The sequence below is a fragment of the Urocampus carinirostris genome, chromosome 15 (assembly GCF_059441175.1).
Source record: "Urocampus carinirostris isolate Australia breed hairy pipefish chromosome 15, RoL_Ucar_1.0, whole genome shotgun sequence".
Taxonomy (NCBI): domain Eukaryota; kingdom Metazoa; phylum Chordata; class Actinopteri; order Syngnathiformes; family Syngnathidae; genus Urocampus; species Urocampus carinirostris.
In genome coordinates, this window is record NC_142363.1 from 37,839,120 (window position 1) to 37,866,604 (window position 27,485).

Genomic DNA, 27,485 nt, shown 5'->3' on the forward strand with positions numbered 1-27,485 from the left:
GATGTCATTTATCCTGGTATACTGTTCCAGATCTGCTACGCCTCCTTCTAGTGCAATAATCCTCTTTTCTTTCTCCATGTTTTCGTTTTTTAGGTCTTTGATTTCTGCCATTAAACTCAAAATTGTGTCTTGTTGTCTGGTGACGAGATCCATTTTATCCATTAAAAAGCCGAGTGACTTTTTAATTTCCTCGAGTTCTTTATCTCTGCTCGGCATCTTGAAAATTTCACGTTCCTCTTACGGCACCGTCCGCTGGTCGCATCACCCAATCGCCCTCTGAGTCTCAAGTTGTCATTTTCGCCGGACTTAGTTTCCCCGACTGTTGGTCGCTATACAAGTAGCGCCGCCATGTTTGCCAGCGTCAACAATGGCCGATCTTTAACGTTGTGGCGACACGCTTTTGGCGTTATGGCGACTCGCTCTTGACGAAGCACACTCAAACGAGCGAAGAGACGATTCGACGCCGCAGAGTCAACCAAAAGCCGAACGGTCGACGAGCAGGAAAGAAAGCGGCTGCGGGGAGTGAAGGCAAGTCACGTCCGAGCCGAAGCTAGCGTGACTGCCGCTTCCCCGCACGCAGCCGACGTCGCCGATACAATCTGAAACTTTCCAACAGTTCAAGCTGAAAAATCTCAGTCCAGAATTCATGAATTCTGGTATAGCTGGAATCTGAATCGCGACGACGTGGGAGACACAAAAATTGCCGCCACTCGATCAATTAAACGGATTGGTGCGTGGGTAATTATTCCCATAGATAGATAGATAGATACTTTCTTCATCCCCGTAGGGAAATTCACACTTCCAGCAGTCTACCCCGTTGTTTATTAACAGATGAACATGATGCCCTAGGGGTGCTTGTAGCGGAGCGGATGACGTCACGCCAGTCCAAAAGTTCGACATCCCTGCGGCAGATGGAAAACTTTTCTTTGTGAAAATCCAGGGATACACCACCTCATGTTAGCAAGTCCGCCTCCTCTCCGATTCCCCCCGGCTTGTCTCTGTCTTCTTCATACAAGAAAAGGGTCATTCCTAGTACTTTTCCATTTATCTAGTTTTTGAAAACTTGTCTGAAAATGGTTGCTGATCGATCTGTAGTTGCAGCTCTGTTGTTTGTAATCCAATATGGCCGCCGCTTATAAAGTCACATGATCCTCAAAGGCCTCCGTATTTAAAAAAAAACAACTGAGCTGTAATCATTCGTGGCACAACAAAACACAGTGATACAATCGTCTCATGGAATTATAAACAAATTTAAAAAAAACAATTTTGATCACAGTAATCGAAATACTCTAGTTTTTCGCCCAGTGCTTGCTCACTGGCCCTTTAAAAAAAAAATTCCTGTCAATTTCCATTCCCACAATGCATTGCGGCAGTTGTGTCCACGTCACAAGTGACAGACAGCCGGTCTCCAAATGTCTGCCGGAACCGAGTTGGCAAACAAATCAACCGAAGCCTGGAAAAGTTCTTCTCCCGTTTCCGAGGTTCATTAACGCGACGAGAAATGTTGTCGACATTTTGTATCTATAGGTAAGCTAGGTCGCTAGCATACCCAAGCTAGGCTAAGCTAAGCTAAGCTAAGCACATCAAAGAGCCGTGTTTTGGTTCGACCGCGTCGTCTTTATCGAACCGAATTGGATCCAAAGATGTCGTCGTGGCTCGGCGGAATCGGTTCCGGCCTCGGTCAGTCTCTGGGCCAGGTCGGGGGCAGCTTGTCGTCCTTCACCGGCCAAATTTCCAACTTTACCAAAGATATGTTGCTGGAGGGAGTGGAAGAAGTCGAAGGTGAGTCGACGATCATCACAAATGACAAAATAAAGCTTTATTATTAATCAGCGGGGACGGAAATTTCATCTAAAACGATTTATTTCGGATATCTAATCAATAACCGTGGTTTGCTTCTCAAAACCAAGTCAATAGGTCGATCACGTGTCTAGATCATCGATTCGTGACGTCATCGCGACCAACAACGTGCTGATGTGGACTCATGTGCCTTATCTGCAGCGCTTATCCTCAGTAGGGTCGCGGGGTGTTGGAGCCCATCCGGACCTTCTTTGGGCAGTGGGCAGGGAACACCCTGAACTGGTTGCCAGCCAGACAGACAACTCACTCGCTCATTCACACCTAGGGACATTTCGGACCGGCCGATTAACCTGAGGTCTTGGAATGTGGGGGGTGCTCGGAGGAAACCCACGCAAGCACGGGGAGAACATGCAAACTCCGCACAGGAAGGCTGGTGGCTGGATTTAAACCCATAACCTCAGATCTGTGCTGTGGACGCGCTAACCACTCAGCTGCTATAATAGGATTGGTCACCTATAATCCTATATAGAATGAATTGAAATATATACATTTCTTATTTGACCTGGTGTCTATGCCAAACTACTTATGCGTACGGTTAGGAATTTAATATTAGAAATGTTCCGTTTACCAAATTGTTCGAATGAGTTATCTGACTCCATTAACCAAACATAACCTTCATTCACCTAATAATGCATGCTTGTTTCTTTTTGTGGAAAGACGGACAAGAGACTGGCATTTCCACACGGGGGCAGATTTCATCTCATCTCATTAGCCGTACCGCTTATCCTCATTAGGGTCGCGGGGGGGGCTGGAGCCCATCCCAGCCATCTCCGGGCAGTGGGCAGGGGACACCCTGAACTGGTTGCCAGCCAATCGCAGGGCACACAGGGACAGACATTTCTAAAAGTATTTAACTAAGTGAACTCCGTCAAATTAGCCGAATTAGTCTTCGTCCAGCCTCTCTCTCGTTCTCCCTCGATCGATCCTCTCCGATCTTCTTCCGGCCCACGCCTTTTTTCCGCAAGCCGGCGCCCCGGCTCCTCCCATGTCTGGACCCTGAGCGATAATCAAATCACTGCCTGGCTTCCTGCGTCTGGCCTTCACCGTCAGAGTCCTGTTATCAACAGAACTAAACAAAACATTCGCATTTGGAACGGCGTGACCTGTCATTGAACTTAAGCCTCCTCTGTAAAAAATCTTCATTGCATTCAATAAATGTAACTTGTATAAAATCCTTCAGTACTGTATGTGCATCATATGAAATAACCCTATTAATACACATGTAACACCCAAAAATGAAATTGATTTACTTTCAGATTCAGATTCAGATTTACTTTATTGTCATTCGTGTACACGTGTATACAGAACGAAATGTCGATACATCTGACCCGCACAGGTTCTTTGAACGTCAGCCGGGATAGATAAGATTAACCATGTCTTCGTCAGAATTTTAGCGCAGCAGTTCGTCATCTCGCGGTCCGATGCCACTTCCAGTTGTTAAATGGTCCAGTTTATTGTCCAGAGAGCGAACGTTGGAGAGCAAAATGGATGTTAGAGGGGTTAGCCTTTAGCCTAGCTGTTAGCCCGGCGCGCTTCCTCGTCACGCCGCTGTCTTGCCACTCTGCTTCGCTGCTTTGTAGGCCACTGGGTCTTGTTGACATAGCAGTCCGTGGCTAATAAACACTCCCGAGTGGTCGTAGCACCGAGCGCTTGATGTCGAGTGGTCGTAGCACCGAGCACTTGATGTCCTCGTTCGGCGGTCACGCCGCTGTCTTGCCACTCTGCTTCGCTGCTTTGTAGGCCGCTGGGTCTTGTTGACATAGCAGTCCGTGGCTAATAAACACCGAGCGCTTGATGTCTGGATGATCGCATATCCAGCAAAAAAAACTGCGATCGTATCTTAATCTGCAGTTCGAGCCGACTTTGTGCGCCATCAAAACTGAGTCGAAGACTCGGTGTGACATAACTTGAGCTGGTTGAGGAGAGAAGCGGGTGGATGCAGAGAGAGGAGACGGTGGCGGCAGAGTAAAATGGTAAAACTTCCACTTGCGAAAGTTGTCTTTCCTTTGCAAGATTTCTTTGCTTGAACTACTCCCATATTTTTAATAGTAGTCCCCTTTGTTGAGTGGAGCGAAGTCCATATTTCAAAGCTATTCGTTTGCCTGAACCCTATTTCTTAATAAATCCAAGATTTTTTCCCCATTGTTATCATGTTTTCCCATTATCATCTCTGCGAGCCTTAGGATCTGCAGTATTGTATCCCATTTTTTTGCAAAGTTTTCACGAATCACATGAGATTCTTAACGGAATGAAGAAAAAGGCATCGTGTGAGGTGGTTCTGCCTATAGCCCATCCGCATTTTCATGATGCCGGGACGTAATCCGGTAACAGATCGGCATTTGAAATGATGTTAACCTAAAGGCATGTCAAATCATTTGCTATTTATGCGGTAGATGATGCCGTAAAGAGGAGCCGAACAAACGCATAAACCGGGGGTTTATCGTATCGCTCGACGTTATCCGCGCGTGCCGGCAAACGGGTTCGGAAGGAAACCGACAGATTGTCAACAGACCGTTTGACGGTTCTCTCCATTTTGAAACGCAGACGCCGGCACCGAGCTTCAGATGTCCAATTCCAAGCTGGCGGACGCGGAGGCCGCCTTGTCCTCGCAGAAATTTGAGGTGGGATCACCGTCTTGCCTATGTACAGAAAATGGGCGTTCTTGTTTATTCTTTCGATGTTGCTGTGAATATTCTTACACTATTTTCATTCACTTTTGAATTTTTTTTTTAAAAATTCTTTATCGTTATCCTGGAATGATTCGTATTGTTGTAAACAATGTACACTATGTTGTTATCAATAATGGTAAAGACTATTATTTTCTATGATTATGTTTCTATACCTTTTTTTTTTCATTTTTAAGGGTAAGCGACAGTAACATTTCTTTCCATTAATGAGAAAACGGAAATTATAATAGTGATGTCAAATGTCACTTTGACACTTTTGTTCATTTTCCATCTCATAGTTTTGCACATCTTTAGTGAACACGTATATTTGATTATGTGTATTATTCTATATTTTCATCATACTGTTCTAAAATTTTAAGCAGGGGTCTCCGTTTTTTAGGCGGAGAGCTAGTCTTTGTTAATAGTTAGCTCAAAGGGCACCTAGTTTGATATGCGTTTCTAAAATAACATCATTTTATGCCTATGTTATTGCCAGGTTAAATCCGCAGTGTGTAATATCTGACCACTTGTTTACCTTTTTAGCTAACTCTCAAGCTACTTTTTTTGTTTTTTGGTATTTAGCTACCTATCTATCTATCTATCTATCTATTGAGCTAGCTTTTTCCATTTGCTGCAGGCTATCTAGTTAACATTTGACCTTTTTTGCAAGTTATCAAGCTAAATGAATTGACCTCCTTTATAGCGAGCTATCTAGTTTTGTTTTTAGCTATCTATATAGCTATTTAGATGGCTTTTCACTCTTTTAGTTATCTTTCAAACTCCCTATAGGTTTTTTACCTGTTTACCTTTTTAGCTAACTATCAAGCTACTTTTCTTTTGTTGTTGTTTTTTGTAGGTATTTAGCAAGCTATCTAGCTAGCTTTTTCCATTTGTTGCAGGCTATCTAGCTAATATTTTACCCTTTTTGCTAGTTTTCATGCTAAATGTTGGCCTCCTTTCTAGCGATAGTTTGTTTTCTATCTGGCTATTTGCTCTTTTAGGTAGTTATTGAGCTCCCTATTAGTTATTTAATTTTTTTTTTAACCAAGCTACCCTCTTAGCTATTTAGTAAGCCATCTAGCTAAGTTGCTATTTACGAAATGAATATCAAACCGAGTGCCCTTTGTGCTGACTAATAACAAAAATGAGCTCCGTGATTGAAAAGGGATCAGAGATCTAAATGTACATTGAACATGTTTTGTATTCTATATCTAATCATATATTGTCATCATTCTGCCTTAATTTATCTGCTGGTATACTAACTGTGACTTTTATGATTTACAATCTAGTTTTACGTATTATTCTACATTATATTCTCGTCCCGTTTCCCTAAAATATCTACTGGTATACCGAACATGTGATTTTTGTTCTATATTATTATAGAGTGTATTTTCATCCAATTTTGAGCATCTTCTTTGAAACTTTTGGCAGTAAGATTGTCATCAGGCCGTCAACGGGACAAGAATGTTTAGCATGTTGTTTGGCGAGCTTCTTATCGTTTGGCCTGCTGAAATCTAAAGGATAATCCTCTTTTTTTTAAAATGTATTGTCTGTTTTTGCAGTGCGAAAGGTTGAAAAAGCGCCAAGCCGAGTTGGAGGAGAAGCTGGAAACTTCCGAGCTCCAAATCCAGCAGCAGTCGTCTGAGTACAGGACGCTCCTGCAGCAGAAAGATGTAGGAACGTTACTGTCATACTAACCAACTGTTTCCTTCTCCAGCCACTCATGTTACCCACTAAACTGCTCGCTGTGGTTCGCCACGAGCAGCTGTTGTTATTGTTAGGCCCTCTTGCTTCGTACTTCAGTTCTGTGATTCAGGGATCTGGCAATTATTTGCCACTTTTTCCTTCTCTAGCCATTCGTGTAAGCCACTAGGCTGCATGCTATGGCTGCTAGCTGCTTATGGTATTTTTAGTTCTTCCTGCTTCGTCCTCCCACTGTTGAATGTTGCCGAGTTCATTGATTTGGGCATCTTCAATAGTTTTCCACTCTTTCCTTCTTTAGCCACTCATGTTAGCCACTTGGCTATGGCTTGCCACTATTCGCTAGCCAATGTTGGCTGCTTCTACTTCGTTTTTAATTGTTAGCCACCTTCCACTGTACACACGGCTGAACTCTGCAATTGTTTTCACTTTTTCCTTTTCTAGCCAATCTTGTTAGGCACTTGCTCGCTACTGGCAGTTATTGTTATTATAGCTTTGTTCTTCGGTGTAACTCAACTTCCGTAGCTGAATTTCTCAGGCATCTTGCGCTTTTTTTCATTCTCTAGCCAGTCATGCTAGCCATTTGGCTGGAGGTTATGACTCACATTTAGCCGCAATTGATATGTTAGCTGCTCCATCTTGTCCTTTAGTGTCACTTGCATTCTACAGCTATCAATGAGGGCCAACGTCGCCGAGTCTTGTCTTCAGGCAGCTCCATTTTTTCCCCCCGTTTCCTTCTCGAGCCACTCATGTCGCCGAGTACTGTGATTCAGAGTTTCGATGCGTGGCAAATTCTGCTTTGCTCTGGCAATCTTTTACTGGACTCTCTAGTAGCGTCTACTGGAACGTTAGAGTTTTCCACAGTTTCCTTCTCTAGTCTCCCATGTTACTGAGTTCTGTGACTCAGGGTCCTGACGCATGACAGATTGTGCTTCGGTCTTGCAATCTTTTGCCGGCTTTTGTCGTATCTTCTCCCGCTAAGTACCAGCTCTGACTAACTCCATATTTCATTCATCATTGCGTCCTCTAGGTGGAGATCAATCACCTGAAGGCCCGACAAAGCGGCCTCCAAGAGGAGGTCCAGAAGCTCCAGCGCTCGGTTCAGTCGGCCGACTCCGGGCCTCTCGTCGCCGCGGCCTCTTCCGGTTCGGCGTCGTCCTTCTTGTCTCCGTCCCCGGCGTCCCAACACGCTTTCCACGGCGACGACATGGACATCGGAGATGTCATCTGGTCCCAGCAGGAGATCAACCGGCTCTCCGCGGAACTTCTCAGGCTGGAGGCCGAGGTGGCCCACTGGAGGCGAACGGCGCAGGTCGGGAGCTCCTTCCAAAAAGATTTGACCTCTATAGCCGTCAATGGCAGCGAATGACTTCATCGATTTTGAAGTCATATTTCCTTTCCGAGGTTTCCTGGTTTCATTTTGAAATTTTGAAATCATTCGTATTGAACGAAATTTACAAAAAAATGAAATGACCAGATGAATATAAAATGAGCAATTTTTACTCATTACCAAACTTGTTTAAAATCAAAATAGATTTCCCCAATTTCAAATGGAAAATCTACAATTCCAAATTATTATTTGTTAAAATCCCACTTTATTTTAAATAACTCGTGAAAATGTAATTACTACTTGCATTTAAAATAAGTTAAATAAAAACAAATTTTAATTTACCAACAAACTTAAAGGTTTAATAATGTCTCGCAGCATTTAAAACAAATCAAGTCAAGAATAGTTTTCACTTTTTAGAGATTGTCGTTATAATTTGAATGAAAACACAGTTAAAATGACATCGACTTTGAATTCCTCGCACGGTTCGTCTGTGCCCTTAATATTTATTTTTTTATGCATTTATTTATTTGAACAAATATGAGTGAGTTGATATTTTTGGCTCTTTGGGTTGTCGGGTGTGCAAGAAAAGGTTGGCGTTTCATTTTGTTATTGTACATGAACAGTTTTTATACAGCACTCTGAAAAGTATTATAGAAAAAAAGGTTTTCCATTTTATTTGAATGTTTTCATCAGGCATCGACGGCAGGCGGCTCTGACCAGGGTGAGATTCTCCAACTCCAAAGAACTATTACGGTAAATGAAAACAGGGGTGAAATCAACCTGCTTAAAAGCCGAGCCGGCTTTAAAGTTTTGTTTTTGTGATATTTTTTTAGGAAGCGCGAGAGAAGATGAGTCGACAGGTGGACGAGCACCAGCACGAGTTGGCCGTCCTGCAGGACGCCCAGCGCCAGAAAATGTCCGAGCTGAGCCGGCGCCACCGCCACGAACTGGCCGAATACGAGGAGAGGATCGAGGAGTTGGAGGAACGGCTTCAGGACGGCGACCCGGCCCAAGAAGAGCGCGAGAAGGTTCTCTCCGAGCTGCGGGGGGCGCTGGCCGCCACGCGATCGGAGAGGGACGAGGCCCGGGAGGAGAACGCGGCTCTCCTGAAGAACTACGCCCGGTTGCAGGCCTCGGTGGAGGAGCTCCAGGAGCGAGTGGGCGAGCAGGAAGGCAAAGCCCTGCAGAAAGCTCAGCTGGAGCAGCGGATCCAGGCGCAGAAGGCGGAGCTGGCTGAAGCGCAGGAGGGAATGGAAAGGATGAAGAAGATGCTGGAGGTGAGCGAGCGTTTAGTCCCCATGGGTAGTAGGGCCGCACGACGAATCCGATCGATATTGCCGTGATATTGTGAAGGCGTTGCGTTGTTCTTCAAGGATTTAGAGTTCCATGTTTGTAAGCGAAGGCGTGTTTAGCACACCAGAATTTTTGCAGTTGGGGTTTTAACAGCATCCACCAATCAGGAGCAAGTTTTAACGGCACCGAGGCCAAGTTTGCAAGCCATGCCAATCACCCAGGTGTGAGCGTCCCCAGCGCTGTTTTCTTAAAACAGTGGTCTCCAATGTAGTGCCCCCTGAGGGCCGCTAAAGAGCCCGTGGAACTCTTCAAAAAATACCTCACTGGTGCTGAAACATCGATAGTTTCTAGTAAAATGATTTTCATATACTGGTGGACTGAGTCTTATTTCGAATGGATTAGAATTGTCTTTATTGTCAACGTTATGAAACATCGCATGCGACGAGATTAAACATAGCGGAATAAATGTGTCATAAAGACAACAAAAACGGATAAAATGTTGTTGTGAAAATTAGTCAGGACCGAAAGAGGAAGTGGAGCATGCTGATATCTTGGAGTTGAACACCATCATCGGTGCGCTGAGAGAGGAGAAGGAGGCGCTGGAACAAGAAAAGGTGGGATTCATTTTTATCTTACCCTTTTCTCTTTTTTCATTCAAGTTATTTGATTGATTGATTTATTCATGGTTGTATGTATTTTTCACACTTTCAGCTGTGCATTTTTTTCTTATTATTTTAGTTTTTATTATATTTAATATTTGTTATTTTATTATTTGTTATGTACTTTTTTATATATATATATATATATATATATATATATATATATATATATTAAATTCATTTTCTTTTCAATTTTTTCAATTTTATTTTTTAATATATAATTTCTTTGAGTTGTTATTTTATTATTTCTTATTTGTTCATCTATTTTTATTTTTTACACCTGAATCTATTTATTTATATAATTTAACACGTTCAGCTGTGTTTTCAATCGATTATTCTCATTGTTTATTTTAATGGATCATTTTATTTTAATGGATTATTTTCTTTGTTCAATTTAACAATTTTTTATTTTTCACACCTTTAGCTGTTAAGTTAATTTTCTGCCTGCTAATTTTTTTTCAGTGGTTATTTCTTATTTTTGTTCCATCAGCTGTTATTTTTCATTTGTTTTCTGCTCGTTAATTCTTAACCTATATATTTTTTTATATTGTATATTTATATATTGTGTGTATTTTTATTTCTATACCTTCAGCTCTGTTTCAATTCTTTTTTTTTTTATTATATTTTGCATTTTTTTAAAATTGTTAATAATTTTTTATTTATTCATCTACTTATTTTATTGCTTTTCTTATTATAGTTTTTTCATTCATTATTTTACTGCACATTTTTCTTACTTGTTTAATTCTTGTTTATTTTCCTTCTTTTTTTTCATTTTACAAATATTTTTTAATAAATGTGTTTTTTAAGTTTTTTTTTTTTTTTTTTTATCCTTTGTTTGTGTATAACGTTTAGGTATTGATTTTCAAGGAATGATAGAGTTATTATTTAATGTACAGGTTTTGTATTGTTTCCATTTCTCTCCAAAGCTCCATCTCCTGCAACAGCTGAGGACCGCCGAGGAGAAATCCGACTCCAAGGACTCGCTCGAAGCGGAGTCGACGGAGGTGCGGGAGATGCGAGAGAGGAGCCTGAAGGCCACGCAGGAGGAACGGGACACCCTGCTGACGGAACTCGAAGAACTCGACCGGCAAAACCAGGAAGCGACGCAGGTCTGATAGAAAGTGCACGGCAAAACTCAAAAAGAATTCTATTATTTAGCTCTTTTTGTTTTTCTAGTAAAATACACTCGACCCCACCCCCCTGTGTATGATGGCTAGCTCTATACACTATTCACATTGAGCTGTCCTAATTATGACAGTTTTTAAGCATTGTGATTTCTTTGGTTCCAATCTTCTTTTAGTGTACTGTTTTCAGGTGTTTATTTCCAATTGTGATCCTAGTTAATGTGCTCTTCCTTTTATGCATACAGTAGACCCCCGGGATACAGTGTGGAATACGTTTTTTCAGCTCCTTTTGACTGTATTTTACCCATTATGCCACACCAGCAACAAATTACTTTGCATGCCCAAAAGCGTATCTAACTCAAAACGTTTTGGTGTGAGTCACGTGCCTTTTACTTCTCCGAGATGCTTGTCTGCTATTGGTCAATGTCATATAAAAGCTGCTCTGCTATTGGTTTGCATCAAAACTTTATGAAAGTACCGATATGCGACTAGATGAACTACTTCCCACAATGCCTTTCTGTCTTTATTCACTTAAGAAGATGTGCTTATTAGAGACTATGCAAGTTTGTTTTATGCAGTGGTGTATTTTTTGCACTGTTTTTATTCACGAAGGAGAAGCAAATACGCGATAACCATGGAAACAAACCTTGCAGTGATCAAGAAAAGGGAAAAAGGCACACATATTGCTACCTTCCCTAAGTTTAATGGCCATATTCATTGAACTATTGAGACTATTGTTAAAAATAAGGAGGCGATCAAGGCTAAGAAATAATTTAAAGTATGACAATCCTTCCAAATGGTAGTTTTAAAACGTGTTTGATTTATTATCCGACGTTATCGTCTTCTCCCCACTCTGCATCCACATGCTACTCCACTCTACCATCCCAAATTGCGTCACACCCATAATATTTTTTTAACATATAAAATGTGTTTGTGATGTTATTTAATCATACACACTAAAAGCAGTCATTGTTATTTGAATGTTTTTATCTTGTACTGTGGGATCGGAAGGCGTTAGCGAGTTAGCATTTGGTTTCTGTCCCCCACCATATAGCTCTGTGATTCTGCGATCCCCACTGAGGGACCAATTGATGTTAAATCTTTGAGGTCAACTATTAGAAGTAAATGTTTCTTACCCAATGCTGCCTCAGTATCGTATCATCTCATTTGTCTTTCTTATCTTTCCCAGCATTTGTTCTCTGTAAAAGAGCAGCTAAAGACGGTGGAGAAGGAGCATCGTGTGGCCAGAGAACGAAACTGCCGATTGGAGGAGGAACTCGCAGCTCAGAAAGAGAAGTTGAGTCAAAGCGCCTTCACACTCAACGACCTTCACATGAGCAAGCAGCAGTTGGAGGTCGACCTCCGAGATCTCCGGGACAAAGTCAAACAAGCCCAGGAGCAAAGCGAGGAGGCCCGCAGAGAAACAGAAGTCCTGAAAAAGAGTTTGCGGGAAAAGGAAGAGCTTCTGTATGCCGCCAGAGAAGAGTTAAAGTCCAAAGTGGAGGAAGGTGAGTCAGTGGATCAGTCGGATCTCCGAAACCAGCTGGAGAAGGTGACATCGGAGAACTCTGAGTGGAAGACGGAGAAGAGTAAGTGGATAGAAGATGCGAGGAAAACGGAGAACTTGCTAAAGGAGAACCAGAGATTGTTGCTGGAGAAGGACACGCGAGTAGAAGCTCTCAAACTGGAGAAGGAACAACTGGAGCGCGAGCTGGAACGAAGCGAGCGCTCCCTGGCGGAAGGAGCCCAACAATACCAGCGGACCCTGGACGAACTGAGTCGGGGACACTCCCTGGACGCTTCGGCTCTTCAGAAGGAACACCGACGCGCCATCGAGCTCCATCGGGAGAAGGACGCGGAAATCGCTCGGTTGCGCCTGGACGCAGAGCGTTTGGCGTCCGATCGTCGCGACACCGACGAGATGCTCGCCGTTACGCTCGCCGGACAGAAGCAGCTCACGGATCTGCTACGGGAGAAGGACGACTTTGCCGAGACGCTGAAACGAGACGCCGTCGAGGCGAGGGCCGAGCTGGAGGTGAGAAACCGTGAGACGTAGTCCAAGCATCTCATCTTGGAAATGGAAAGATCCAACTCTAGGAAACGGTGGAACTTATTCGGTGTTATTTGACGTCACCGTTTTTGGATATTTTTCGCATATACCGAGCGGGCGAGCGGCTCCCGAGTACAACTTGTTTCTCTCTTGCCCCCAGGGGGCGCTATAGTCTAGAACCGCATGCCGCATGGCAGAGGGCAATATGTGTTGCTTCTCTCAATCTAGTTTTTTTGTAGTTTGTGTACAGCGACCTCAGCTGTCCTGAGGGGCACTTTAAAATAAAATGTACATTATTATTATTATATCCAGACCAAGAATTTGCTAGCTTTTTTGGATTTTCTTTTTGTTCACTTTCTCTTTCTCTTATTTCTTATTAGTAATCTTGTTCCTTTTATCACTTTTTTTCCATTTTAAAAAAAAATATTTTCATTTCATTTTTTCCCCTGTTTTTTTTTCTTTCTTTCTTCTTTTGCTTTCCTTTTTCTTTATTTTTTTCTTTTGCCCCTTTTTTGTTTTTCAGTTTTCTTTCCCTTTTTTATTATCTCTTTCAATTTGGACTTTTCTATTTTCCTCTTTCCAATTTTTTTCTATTCATTTTTAATTTCTTCTCTCCTATTTTTGCTCACTCTTTTTGTGGGATCACCGATCTATTCAAAAGCAGTTTCGCATAGATACTACGTACAATTTGAGGTAAAACAATAAAACGTTTTTTTTTTTTCTACTAAACTTAATATATTGCTTTCTTGATCTGCCAACCACATGAAAAATAAGATGTACCAGTAGCTTCATTTTGATTTGTTGCCCTATGGTAGGCGCACAGGTCCTTTAAAACTAGGGCAGTCTTCGAGACTGTTTCTCACCTAGGGTCATCACCACTTTAAACAGGAGCGCAAAACTGAAACTTTTATATCTTGCCAGTTGCATCGAAGGATGTGTACTTGTATTTTATTTTTCGACTTATTTTGGGATTAGTGTTGCTGCTGAATGTAATTGCTATTGAATGATTGTGACAATGCACTTACAATTTAGGCCAATCTCTAAGCACTACCTTATAAATATGTTTACCTATATATCCTCTTATTCTTTTATCTAATTATTCTCTTTTAAGTATCTATTAGATGTTGGTCGCTGGTTCGCGCCTCGGCCGAGACATACCTAATTGGTATAATGGCGGCGCCCTCTGTTGGCTGCGGCTGCATCGACTCGCTACAACGGGTCAGGTGTATCGACATTTCGTTCTGTGTACATTGTTACAAAGAATGACAATACAAAGGAAATTATTATTATTATTATTATTATGTTCACCTGGGAGTGCCATGCATTGCAAACAATGTTCTCTTTGTCGTTATCGATGAGATCAAAGACGATTCATTTTAAATCTGACTGTGCCTGACCAGAAACAAACCTCACTGCACGTCACCGGAGAGAAGGCGGCGAGGGAAGAGATACAAGCGCTCAAGCGAGCACTGGACGAGAAGGAGAAGCAGCTGGCTGCCATGAAGGAGGACAACAGCCACTTGAAGGAGGAGATGGACCACGTCCGGGACCAGCAGAGCCGACCGCCGCGTACCCTGGACATCATCACCGAGCTAGAGGCGGAGATTGCCCAGCTCAAGTCCTCCGGAGGACATTTGGAGGACGAAATGCGAGACCTCCGCCAGAACTTGGAGGAGAAACAGTCGGCTCTCCTCCGCTCTCAAAATGAGCTGCAGCAGGCCAGGCTGGACTTTGAAGCTCTGCTCCTGGCCCGAGACCAAGAACTGACTGCGCTGCGACGTACCTTGGAGGTCGGCGGTCGAGGCGAAGTTATCCTGCGGGAAGACAAGACGGTTTCTCTCAACCAGGAAAACTGCAATGAGAAGCAGGACCTTTCCAAAGTGGAGCTGGAGCGGCTCCTCCAGGGCATCAAAGAGAAGGAGACGGAAATCAGCCAGCTCAACGAGAAGAACCTGTCTCTCACCAAGCAGCTGGACCAGATGGCTCTGTCTCAAGACCAAGTGGGGAAGCTCTCCCAGGTAAGCTATTGGAAGAGGTTGGAAATCCAAGTCCTGTTTATTTTTATAGCCCATAACCACAAGGAGTCTCGAGGGGCTGCAGACTATTGCAAGCCACAAACTATTATGACACCTTACCCTGATCTAAAGCCTACATGAGGGCAAGGAAAAACTCAAAAACTTCAGCAGGAGGAAAATGAAGAAACCTTGAGAGGGACCGCACATGAGGGAATCCTACTCACTTCTTTATCCGTCAATGCAAACCTGCTACTATGAAACCAGGAGTTAAGGAATTTTTAACATTTTTACATTTCTGTAAATCGTATCGGTATGACCTTGGTAGTTCAAAAACACTCCAACATTCTGATTCTTAAAGGCTGAGTGTGTATTATGAAGCAACCCAATATGGTTTAAACATAATTGATTTATTAAAACATAACACCTTTGATACAAATAATAAGCAAAAACACGTGCACTATTTCATGCATTTGATCTTTGTAGAAATTTGCATACCTGTCAACCTCAGTCTCTTAATAATATTGCAATTCCCCTTATTAAACAATAACAAATCTTGATTACACGAGTCTCCCTTATTTAGTCACAGCATGACTATGTAGATTACAAATAAAGATCATTTGTGTAAACAAGTTGATATTTCGAATCAATTCTTGATCGAGGATAACAATTGTTAGTGTATATTAGGAATTTACGATGGCGTTTTCGTCTGCTACCAGCAGTTTTGGGAAAGACGCCTTTACACGATGACCTTATTTTTTCAGTAGCAAGGTCATGGAAGTCATTCTTCCGCCGTTAGAACGCTATTACCCTTAATGATGGTCAAAAGCGGTGCGGGAGTTTGGTTGCAGAACACCGACGGTGGCGTGTCCCCCTAAATTCAGCGGCCCGGTTTTCAGCTCTAAGAAACCTTGAAGGGGCCTTATTATGATTAGCATCATTATTATACTTCAATTCCAATAAAGGCAATAGAAGTTCATGAGATTGAATGAAATGAGGAGCATGTTAGGTCTATCACGTTACAGCTCTGAATTCAAAACACAACGAGAGACCAGAGACCTCCATTTCAGCTCATGAAGAAATGCAATCAGCTCAAGTCCTGATCCTGATCGGACCAGAACCTCAGCAGCTCTGCTACTTTATTACAAACACTCCATTCATAGAGTTGTAAGGAGAGGGATGGTAAACATATCAAAGGGACACCATAAGGGATCCATAAAACAGACCAACGTAGGAATGCCGCTTGACTCCACAGGCAAATGGTTGATTGGATTGAGTAGATCACAAGATAAAATTCTCTGAAGAAAGGAAAATACTGGACTAAAACCTGTAAGGTCTCTGTAATGCTCAACTGTTGTTATAAATTTACAATAATCTTATCAGAGTGCCGACCGAAGGATGTTCTCAAGTGAGTTAGAAGAAATGTCCCGTTTTTGGTCTTGCAGGTGATCCTGCAGAAAGACTTGGAGATCCAGGCCCTCCACGCTCGAGTCACCGTCGCCCCCGGCAGTCAGGACGTCCTCTTCCTCCAGCAGCAACTTCAGGCCTACGCGGTGGAGAGGGAGCAGGTCCTGGCCGTGCTCAACGAGAAGACCAGGGAGAACAGCCAACTCCGGTCGGACCACCATCGCCTGGTGGACATCGTGGCGGGCAAGGAGGCGGCGCTGCTCAAACTGCAACAGGAGATCCAGCGGCTCTCTCACTCGGGCGACCCTTCAGGAAGTCAGGAGATGTTCAAGGAGACCATCCAGAACCTCTCGCGGATCATCCGAGAGAAGGACATCGAGATTGACGCTTTAACGCAGAAGTGTCAGACGCTGGTGACCGTGCTGCAGTCCTCCAGCGGAGACGAGAATGCCGGCGGCGGCGTCAGCAGCAACCAGTTTGAGGAGCTGCTGAAGGAGCGGGATACGCTCCTCCAACAGGTGAAGAAGATGGAGGAGTGGAAGCAGCAAGTGATGACCACCGTCAAGAACATGCAGCAAGAGTCGGCGCAGCTTCAGGAGGAACTGCTGCACCTCCAGGCCCGCGTAACGGCCGACGGCGACGCCGGATCCAAACTCTCGGCGGACTATGACGAGCTCCTTCAGAGCTACGAGCGCAAGGAGATGCGGTTGGGCAGCCTGAGCGAGGAGCTGGCCCAGGTCCAGCAGACGCTCCGTCATATCGGGACCGGCGAGGATCTCCTGCCGGGTCGTCGGGACCGCGCGGTTCAGCCGGACACGGCGGACGCCGCCACCCCCGAAACCGCGTCCCTTCAAGCCCGTCTGGCCGAGCAGGAGAACCTGATCCGGACGCTCCAAGAGAACAACCACCGGCTCTCTTGCTCCACCTCCTCCTCCGAGAAAGAGCAAAGGCACCACGCCGCCGAACTCCGGCAAGTGCGAAGCAGCCTGGAGGCGCTGCAGAGGTCGGCCCTGGAGAAGGACCTTCTCATCAAAAGCAAAGGGGACCAGCTGGCTCGAGTGGGCGAGGCCTTGAAGAACCGCGAGAGCGACAACGAGGTGCTGAAGCAGGCCGTTACCAACCTGAAGGAGCGAGCCCTCATCCTGGAGATGGACGCCGGGAAGCTAAAGGAGGAAAACGAGCGGGTGGCGGCTCGCTCGCGGGAGAAAGAGTCGGAGTTCCGAGCCTTGCAGGAGACCAACATGCAGGTGTCCATGCTGCTGCGAGAGCGAGAGTTCGAGCTGGGCGCCATCAAGGATAAAACCGCCACTCTGGAGAAGATGCTCAAGGACAAGGAACAGGTGGGTTTGCGTTTGAAACTTCTCTAGCGGATTTTGTTTTTACACGAAAGGGGTTTTGTAGTCACCGGGTAGCCGTATGAAATTACCCCAGTAACCAAAAGGGGGCATGACATAGCTTTAGTTTCATTAAATGAGTGAAGAAAAAACACCCTGATGTCATTTAATACGATTGCACTTACCTGGATATCTTGGCCCGTGTACCCCATCAAAAAAAAAATTTCATTGGGCTCATAGCCAACATTCAAATAGCTGGCTATATTTATCTGTACTTGCTTTTTTAATCAATTTTATTGATCAATATATTAAATTACAGGCGATACAATACTTCTGAAGTAGCCCTATTTCATTTTTGAATAAAATCATCACATTTAGTGCTTTGAAAAGGGAAATATAACTATTCCATATTGTAAATTTTGAGTGTTTCAAAACAAATACAATAAAACAGTCCCTTATAAACAAATCATGAAACATATCTTGTGCAGGTAAAGGCAAACGAGAAAAAATGGATTGGGTTATGGGTTGTTTTTTTTTTTTTCCTAAGGTATCTGTATGAAGATTATTTAATGGCATTTGCCAAATATTGAATATATCAATCAGCCATTTTTTTTCCTCTGGCGTGGCCCCTATGTGTATTTTTTTTTTCAACCCAATGCCGCACGGGTGACGTTGCGCTTACTTTTCATCGGTCAGGGCAAATCGGGCGAGCTGAATCAACTCCTGAACGAGATCAAGTCCATGCAGGACAAAGCTGTGGCCTTCCAGCAGGAGCGCGACCAGGTGGTCATGGCGCTCAAGCAGAAGCAGATGGAGAGCGCCGCCTTGCAGACCGAGGTAGCTCGTTTCTTTTTTTACGGGAGGGATCGCAAAGTGGGGAAAAAAAAAAAAAAAAGAGGACGAGGAGCGACTGGTTGTCCCCGCAGCTGCAGCACGCCCGGGACAAAGAGCAGCGTCTCAACCTGGAGCTGGAGAGGTTGCGAAACCACCTGTTGGAAATCGAGGACACCTACACCAGAGAAGCCCTGGCCGCCGAAGATCGCGAGACGGAGCTCCGGCGCCGCGTTATCGCGCTGGACGAACGCCTCGCCACTTCCTCCAGCGCCGTGGAGAACGCCAGGTCGGCGTTACTGTTTTTTTTCCGGGTTGAAATTCGGGCTGCGCGAGTCGCCGAAATCTATCCATGTGATGATGTGACATTGCAAAACACTGCATTTTTTTTCAAGGATTTATAGTTGAGTGATGGAGGTTTTGACCAATTCCAGACAAGTTTTAACAGCACAGTTTGCAAGCCACACACCATATGTGTGTGCGACTGTGATAGGCTAGTGTATGCTGTCAGTCAAACCACCAGGGTGGGCGGGCCAAAAACCGGCCACTGAAACAAACGATGGAAAAAAGCGACATTAGTCGCTTTTAGAGGCTCTCTAAATTGAAAAGATTGAAGTGTCGGCGCTCTCTTTGCCGCGGCCAGGATTCGACTCCTGTTGCATAAAATGTTTTGTGATTTTAGTCAACAAACACATTCGACTGATCAATCGTTGCACTAATATATATACATTTAATTCCATGCACCTTATACTTACATTGACACTAGATGTTGTATTTTTGTGCTGTGCAACCGGAAATGAGTGCCAAAAAGCACAAAAGACAAACTACAGACACTTAGTGACCCCACCTTTTGCAAAGAAAGAAAAAAAGGAAAAGATTAAACAAATGGCATTAAGAAAGAAAAACAGATACAAAGATGGAAAAAGAAAGAAAGCCAAAGATAGAGAGAGAAAAGGAAAAGGTGTATAATGAAGAAAAAACTAAGCAAAAAAAGTTTGGGGGACCTGGCAATGATGTCGGTTCCATTTAAGCGAGGCTAATGTGATGTCAAATAAATGCAAATTTCTCTACCTCCGAGTATTTTGAAACATGGACATTTATTTCATAGTTAATGCATTTTTGCCTATTTCTTAAATCTGTATTTTTATTTTTTTTAATGAATCATATTTTCCCACCAGGAGGTGCTTACTAATACACACTGTCCCTTTAGACTTTCATGTCAAGGCTGGGGCATTAAAAAAAAGACAGTTTTAGGGGTTGGTCTTATAATCCGGTGTATAGTGTGGAAAATACAGTACATTTATTTTGTTATTTATTTATCAGTTTTCTATTTAGGACATGTTTGTCATTAAAAACAGTTTTTCAGTTTCTTTGTTTCATTCCTTTTTTTTTTCTCCTGGTCTGCGTCCGTAGCCAGCAAGCCAGTCTGCAGGCGGAATCCCTGCAGGAGCAGCTGAGCGTGGCCGTCCAGCAGCGTGACGAAGCCCTCCTGCAGCTCACTTCGGCCCAGGAGCAGCTCAAGCAGTACGCGCTTTCCCTCTCCAACCTGCAGATGGTGCTAGAGCAGTTCCAACAAGGCAGGCGGAAAAACGGCCAAATAGACCACCAGCAAAAACTCCATAAAGCTGCACTGTTTTTTAATGTTTACGCGGTTCCTTCCGTTCAGAGGAGAAGGCCATGTACTCGGCAGAACTGGACAAGCTCCGGAGGGAGAAGAGCGACTGGCAGAAGAAGGCCAGCGGGCTGCAGGACCGAGCGGCCGCCCTTCAGGTGCGTTTCGTTCGGCCGAGGGGGTCGCTCTTATCGCAAACGGCCACCAAAATGTCGGTTGCAGATCAACTTGGACGAGGCCAACGCGGCGCTGGAGTCGGCGGCTCGCCTCACCGACCAGCTGGACAGAAAGGAAGAGCGGATCGAGGAACTCCAGCACCAAGGTCTGACTTTCCCTCTCTTCTGGGTTCATAGCGGTGTTTGAAATCCTTGAAAATGCTTCCATTTTAATGTTGTGTTTTCAAAGATTGAAAAGAGCTTGAATTTTGGGTGAAATGTTTCCAAATGTTGCCATGTTTTGGAACAACAGCATCTTTTTATCCTCCAAAAACATGCAATTAGAACCATACACAGGGTAGGATATTGTGATCGTACTCCTATTTTATTCCTGCAGTCCAAATGATTAAAATTAGATGATTTAGTTAAATTTTTCACTGCACAACTGCTATTTAAGGTCAGCAAAAACATAGTGCCAGAAAACGTCTGTAAATGATTCATTCGGAAAGAGGGAAATTATCATTTAAGGAGCTGTCGTAAATTCATAATCCCAAAGGTGAGAACCACCAGGAAAAGTATGTGTCTGTCTGTGTGCGGAGTCAAACTCTGGACAAATTTACAAGACGAGATCAAACAATGTCCAACTATTCACGCGTTCAAATTTACAGAGATGAAGAAAATGAGTAAAACGAGAAGTTGGGAATAGTGCGTCTAGAGCGATGGTTAACTTTGTGTTATTGTTGCTATTGTTACATCATAACTGTTATCTTTACACTTGTTATATCATTGGTACATTTAGTGGGGAAGATGAAGGGGTAGGGAATATAAGCATTTGCTTCTTACTACCCCCTTTTCAAACAGATTATGTCAATTATTTTGTTTTTGAGTTATTGTTTTTGTTTGGTTTTTATTGTAATGTTAAATAAAGTTTTCATTCATTCAACAAGTCTGCTTAAAAATGGCATCGACTTTGTCCTCTGGTGCCTTCGCTTTGCCGTTGCGTTTCTTCTAAACATGGCTCGATGAATTGTGTATTAGTGCATGGATTAGAGTTTCCCAGTGGTCAATTGTAATGGGAGGAAGTGAAAATGTAAACTCTCATTTACCCAACACATCTATGGGGAGAAATTTGTCCCACAAATATTGACACATGTATTGTTTGGATCCACAAATATATATATATATATATATATATATATATATATATATATATATATATATGCGATTTATTCAAGATGCAAAACTCATCACGCAAGATTAAAAATCACATGTGCAAATTTGTCAGATTTCTTCTTTGAACGGCACTGGAGAAGATTGAAAATGGTCTTTAAACCTTGACAAAGGTTTACAAATCCTCCAAACCAAATTCCATCGGAGCTGTCGTTGATTTTCCCCTTCTTTCTCCCAGCCTTTTGTTGAGGCCGAAACGCACACATCCGATACGAGCTCAGGAGTTTGTTCTTTTTTTATCGGCCCGCCACTTCGGGAACACGTACGTCATCACGCGTGTGTTTTTGTTGGCAGTGGCCGTCAGGCAGGAGATGCTGGACGAGGCCCAGAAGAAACTCATGGACCTGTTGAACAGCACCGAGGGCAAAATCGACAAGTAGGTGGCAACGGCGAGATCGGTATTGCGGTTCTTGATATCATCCGAACGATAAGGTGCACCCCAAAATAAAATAAAACCACCGATTATTTTGTGGGGGCGCGCTTTGGTGAACGTGAGCGTGTTCTTGACTCAGACGGGATACGGCTTCGGTATAGAGATCGATCGAGCCTTATAATCCGGCGCGCCTTATAGTGCAGAAAATCCGGTCATGTTTTTGCCCGCTGCCCGTTTTCCAGGACCCTGATGCGTAACCTCCTGCAAGGCTACTTCCACACGCCCCGAAACAAGCGCATGGACGTGCTGAGGCTGATGGGAAGCGTCCTGGGGCTGACCCGACAAGATGTCGACAAGGTGAGCCTTTCCCTCCGTTCCACCAATGACTTCATCGCCGGAGCGCTTGTTGTTGCAACGCGACTCGTAAACGCACAAGTGCGACCTTGTGTGGCTTTCCAATGACACCGTGTTACTTTTATGACCCGACGGAAAGAACCACGCACGGGATCCTTTGACTTTTTTGTGCTCAAAAGCACTCTTGTTCAAAAGGGAAATCAGAAAAGTTCTGCTTATGCACCATCAAATTATGCTATAGGCTTTCAGAAAGTCAAATTGCATGAATTCAATGTAAAATATTTGCAATACTAAAATCAAATTAGGACACTTTTTTTGGATATGTCGACACATATTTTTGCACTATTTAGATTTATAGAAATGGGAAAATATGAATGAATGTAGTTAGTAATTCTGGAATTCGTGTAAATAGAATATGAGAATAAACGAGTGTTGTTTTATTAATACATTTGAAACATTTTTGAATTTTTTTAGGGGGGACCTGTGGCGGTGAAGCGGAAGCCGCACCAAAACCACGCGCCGGGAAACGAGAACGGCGCGCCGTGCTAGGGTCGTCTGCCGAGGGGGATTCCCGCAAAAAGTGAAAATCTGCAAAGTAGCGACGACCCTAAAAAAATAAATAAATAAATAAATAAATAGATAAAAAATATTTTTTAATTTTTTTAACCATTACAGACCGCGAAGCTCTGAATCCGCGAACGTCGAACCGCGAAGTAGCGAGGTCCCACTGTACAAGTAAACGAGACCTTTTTGCTTTGAAAACATCAGGGCTCCTACAGTTGTTTGAAATCCTTGAAAATGCTTGGGTTTTAATGTGTTTTTGAGGATAGAAGAGTGCTTGAAATTTGGGTGGAGCGCTTGTCAACGTTTGACATTTTTTCCACGTTTCTCAGCAGTCTGACTCGATAGACCGCGCATTTAATGAAGGAAACTCAAAAGTCTTCTGAAAAATGAGTCAGACACTTTTCTACGGCGGCTTTGCTTTACCATTGCATTTCTTTTTCCCTCGTGATTAACGGCAGCTGGCATTAGTTTGTATGACATTGTCCTATGAAGCATTATAGCCCCCCCCACAAGTCCGGTGCATGCTACACCGAAAGAGGGCACTATGAAATGTCTATTAATGCAGGGATTACATATAAATTCTGGACATTTACTATGGGCCGTGAAAAAAACTGAAGGTGGTGTCTTCCATTGGTAAATTGTAACGGCAAGAACTTTTTGCAACTGAAAATGAAAGTTACGTCTTTGTCATTTTTAGCCAACACCTATACGGGGAAAGATTTGTCTTAAAAACATAAAACATTGCCATATACTCATGATCTAAAAATCACGTCTTAATAAATGCACACTCAAAATTTGGCAGCTATATTTGTGGCTCTGCAGAATAAATGATTCGCGTTGGATTTTTTTCAATGGTGCTGGAGAAATGGGAGAAGTCCTTAAAAAGTGTTTGAATTTGGCCCTGAAAAAGATGTACGAACCCCGAAAAAAGGAAATCGATTCGATCTTGCGAACTGAGGAAAAAAAAAGCCCGGGTTTCCAGGAAAGAGGAGTCGAAGGAAGGGACACGTTGACCCCCCCTCAATCGCTGGCCGGATGACGGGGCGCTCTAAGTGCATCCAGCTGCAAGCGAGCGCCGAGGAGGGAGGACGACGCCGCGGTCAAAGCCTTTCCTCTCGCAACATTGAAAAAACAACTAATAATGATACCCCGTGGATCCCATTATGCGGAAAATTGGAGGTCCCTTAGATCTCGTCCAAGAACTTCAGCCACAAAATGGCCGTAACGGATCCGGAGCGGTCCAAATGGACTTTTACCAAGTCATGTTTTCTTGCGCTTCGATAAAATCAACCGTCGAGTTTTTTGCAGTTCTGCAAAAAATGCAATTACTTTTATGTCTTGTTTTGATGCCATTTTATTTGATATATTTTTAATAATGTTTTGTTTTGTAGATTTCATTTCTTTTTATTAATTGTATTTGTTGAATTATTTGATGTGATTTAGATTTAACTACACATTGAATATATGCATTTAACACACATTTATTATATATCGTTAATAAACCCTTTTAACATTTTTTAATTCGCTCCTCCAAATTCCGTCCATTAAAGTTATGAACGGAATCGGTGACAAAGGGCAGCCTTGGCGGAGTCCAACTCCCGTGGGAAACAAATCCTACTTACTGCCGGCAATGCTCGCCAAACTCTGGCACCGGGCACGGCCCGGATAAGACCCCAATACTCCCGAAGCACCCCCGACAGGGCTTACCAAGGAACACGGTCGAGTGCTTTCTCCAAGTCCACAAAACGCATGTAGACCAGACGGGCAAACTCCCATGCACCCTCAAGGACCCTGCAGAGTATGTGGAGGTGGTCCAGTGTTCCGCAGCCTGGATGAACACCACACTGCTCCTCTTGAATCAAAAATTCGACTTCCTGACATACCTTCCCCTACAGTACCCCTAAATAGACCTTACCGGGGAGGCTATGAAGAGGAGTTTTATCCATCCGTCCATTATCTGCAGCGCTTATCCTCATTAGGGTCGCGGGGGTGCTGGAGCCCATCCCAGCTATCTTCGGGCAGTGGAAAGCCCTCATCTGCTTGCCAGCCAATCGCAGGGCACACAGGGACAGACAATTGGCTCGCTCATTCCCACCTAGGGACAATTTGGACCGGCCAATTAAACCTGTCATGCATGTTTTTGGAATGTGGGAAGAAACCGGAGTTCCTGGAGGAAACCCACACAAGCACGGGGAGAACATGCAAACTCCCCACAGGAAGGTTCGATCTCACGACCCCAGAAGTGTGCCGCACACGCGCTAACCACTGTGCTGCCCGAGGAGTTTTATGTTTTTTTATCATTTAATTTTGATTAATATTTTGTTTTATTTTTTATCCATATTTTATATATATCGGAATATTGTATTTATTTTTTTACATCTATATACAGTAATTTTATTTTCTGTATTTTTTTTTCCTTTTTTCACACTATATTTTTCTTAAACTATTTTTTATTTATATTGTATAGTATTTAATGTGTATGAATATAATTACTGTAATATTATCCCTTATTTAGTCTGTATTAATGTGTATACATTTTGGAACTATTTATTTTATTCTATTTCTTATATTTACATTTGTGAGACGATATTTATATTTTCTTTTTATACCTTTAAAATTTATTTTTATTTTATGTGTATTTTAAATTTTCTATGACATTTTCTTGTTTATAATTTATATGATATTTTTATAATATATACTTATTTTCATTATGTCTCAATTGTATTTTATTGATGGTATGTTTCGTATCTATTTTTGCGGTCCAGATGCTGGAGGAGGACTCGGGTCGCGGCATGACGGGTTGGGTATCCGGCTGGCTGGGCGGGCGAGGGCCCCCGATCGCGCCCGCCGGGGGCCACGCCTTCAACTCGGTAACGCCGCCCGATCGGTTCCTTCCAGGCGACCCCTTTCCAATCGCTTTCTCTTTCGCCAGTCCTTCTCGGAAATGTTCGTCAAGTTCCTGGAGACGGAGTCGGCGCCCTCGCCGCCCCCGCCCAGGCTCCCGCTTCTGGACCTGCAGCCCTCGGCCCCGCCTCCTCCCGGGCGGGGGGCGGAGCCGAGCAAAGCCTTCCTGGCGCCGCGTTCGGCCGCCGTGCCGCTGGCGGGCCCCGGCGCCGGACACCTGCTCATGAAGCCCATCTCGGACGCCCTGCCCACCTTCGCGCCCGTGCCCCCCCAGGCCAGCGGGGGCGCTGTGCTCAAGGATCTGCTCAAGCAGTGACAAAGATGAAGGAGAAAACCTATGCAAAGGAATAAGTGCTTGGATTGTTTTTCTCGACGGAGAAAAACGGTGTCAAAGTGTCAATTTAGCAATGGTGCCATCGTCGGCTAGAAGGAGTGCTTCCCTTTAACTGGAAAAAAAAAGCCCGTTGTAGATGATTGTTTTTCTTGTTTGAGTAATTCAAAAATTCCTCAACTCATTTGCTGCCAGTGACGCCGATTGGCATCGAAGGGACGGTCTAGAAGTCGTGTTGGCGTATTTGACGGCGACTGATGTCAAAAGAATACGAGACGAAAATGAACCATGGGATAAGATGGCTTTTCTAATTCGTATAAATTCAAAAAAGATATGACTCATTTCCTACCATTGACGACTGTAATCATCAAGGCCCCAATTGACTGCTAAAGATGTCAATGGCATAGGAGCGCTTGCCTTTAAATGGAAAATGATTTTTTTTCTAATTAGGGGACTTCCAAAAAGTACTCGACTCATTTGCTGGCTCGAATGGCTCTAAATGTCAAAAGAAGACAAGTCCCTCCTTATAACGAGAAAGAAATTGGGTCGTAGGAATTTTTCTTCTAGAAATTTCAAAAGAAAAAGACTTTTGCTGCCGTTGACGGCTATAGACGTCAAAGCAATACAACTGTTTCCTTTAATCGAGAAACTAAAATGGACCAGAGGATTGGTTTTTTTTATTATATCAGGACAATTTAAAAGAAAAAACTCATTTTCTGCCATTGACTGCTACAGACGTCAAAGAAAAAGAAGCGCTCCCTTAACTGATTTTGGAGTATCAGAAAGGATTTTTTTCTTATGCCGTATTCAAGAAATTGAACAATCCCTTAACTCGCGGTTCAATCGTAGCGGGTGTAGCATAGACGGATGGAGACGTCGAGGAGCTATCTTAGCTCTGCTGCCATTGACGGCTAGAAACGTCAAAACGAAGTTTTGGTGATTCCGGCAGCAAATGAGTTTGTGTTTTCCTGCGTCAGCCCTCCCGATGATCGCCATCGATCGATTATCCTCGCTGGATTATTCACACTCAGTTCATCCGTCTTTCTCCATCCAAGGGACCTTGAAAACAGCTTTGATTTTTAAAGCCCCAGTGTGTAATATTTGACCACTCGACGGCACTGCAATGAGACAGCAGACAAACGTGGCGACGACTTAAGTAGGGATTCCGCAATATGTAAGAAATACAAAATTCTCCACCTATGAATATACGAATGAACATTGGTATAATAGTTCCTGTATTTTTGCTTATTATTCCAATCAATGTTTTTTTTTTTTACTGAATGAAAGCTTGTACTACTAGAAGGTGCTCAATATTACACACTGTCCCTTTAAGATTCTTTGACGACGGAGACGCAGAGCGCGGGAAATCTGGGAATGTCGACGCGTGTTTCACGATTGTGGTAACGCACACGCCAGAACACCGACAACCTTCAGTTCCACCGGCTTTTCCAGGCGAACTCTTTTTCTTTCTACGGTTCTAATGCGGGATATCCAAGTGCCTGTTATTTTGTGCAAATAGTAATATAATCGGGAGTGTATATTCATGAAAAAAATATTTATATTTACAAATTTGTACATTGCATAATTTTTCTTTTTGTGTAAAGGTGCGGGGGAAAAGGCTAATTAAAGAAGTTCTTCCCCATGTTGGTGACTCGTAAGCTGGGTTTGTACGGGTGCTTGAAATCCGAGACATTC

General features: G+C 43.5%; 1 protein-coding gene across 1 annotated transcript; it reads left to right on the forward strand.

The window, feature by feature from the left end:
* The first annotated feature begins 1,385 nt into the window (after positions 1–1,385).
* Positions 1,386–27,432, forward strand: trip11 (thyroid hormone receptor interactor 11). Its single transcript, XM_088354588.1, has 20 exons — positions 1,386–1,782; positions 4,405–4,481; positions 6,089–6,199; positions 7,258–7,539; positions 8,251–8,310; positions 8,391–8,834; positions 9,366–9,464; positions 10,436–10,618; positions 11,823–12,668; positions 14,084–14,701; positions 16,141–17,442; positions 18,133–18,273; positions 18,363–18,556; positions 19,681–19,844; positions 19,934–20,037; positions 20,102–20,201; positions 21,559–21,640; positions 21,880–21,994; positions 25,321–25,425; positions 25,488–27,432. Exons 1-20 carry the CDS (start codon positions 1,644–1,646, stop codon positions 25,773–25,775), a joined length of 5,454 nt encoding a protein of 1,817 aa, XP_088210714.1. The 5' UTR covers positions 1,386–1,643; the 3' UTR covers positions 25,776–27,432.
* The last annotated feature ends 53 nt before the right edge of the window (positions 27,433–27,485 follow it).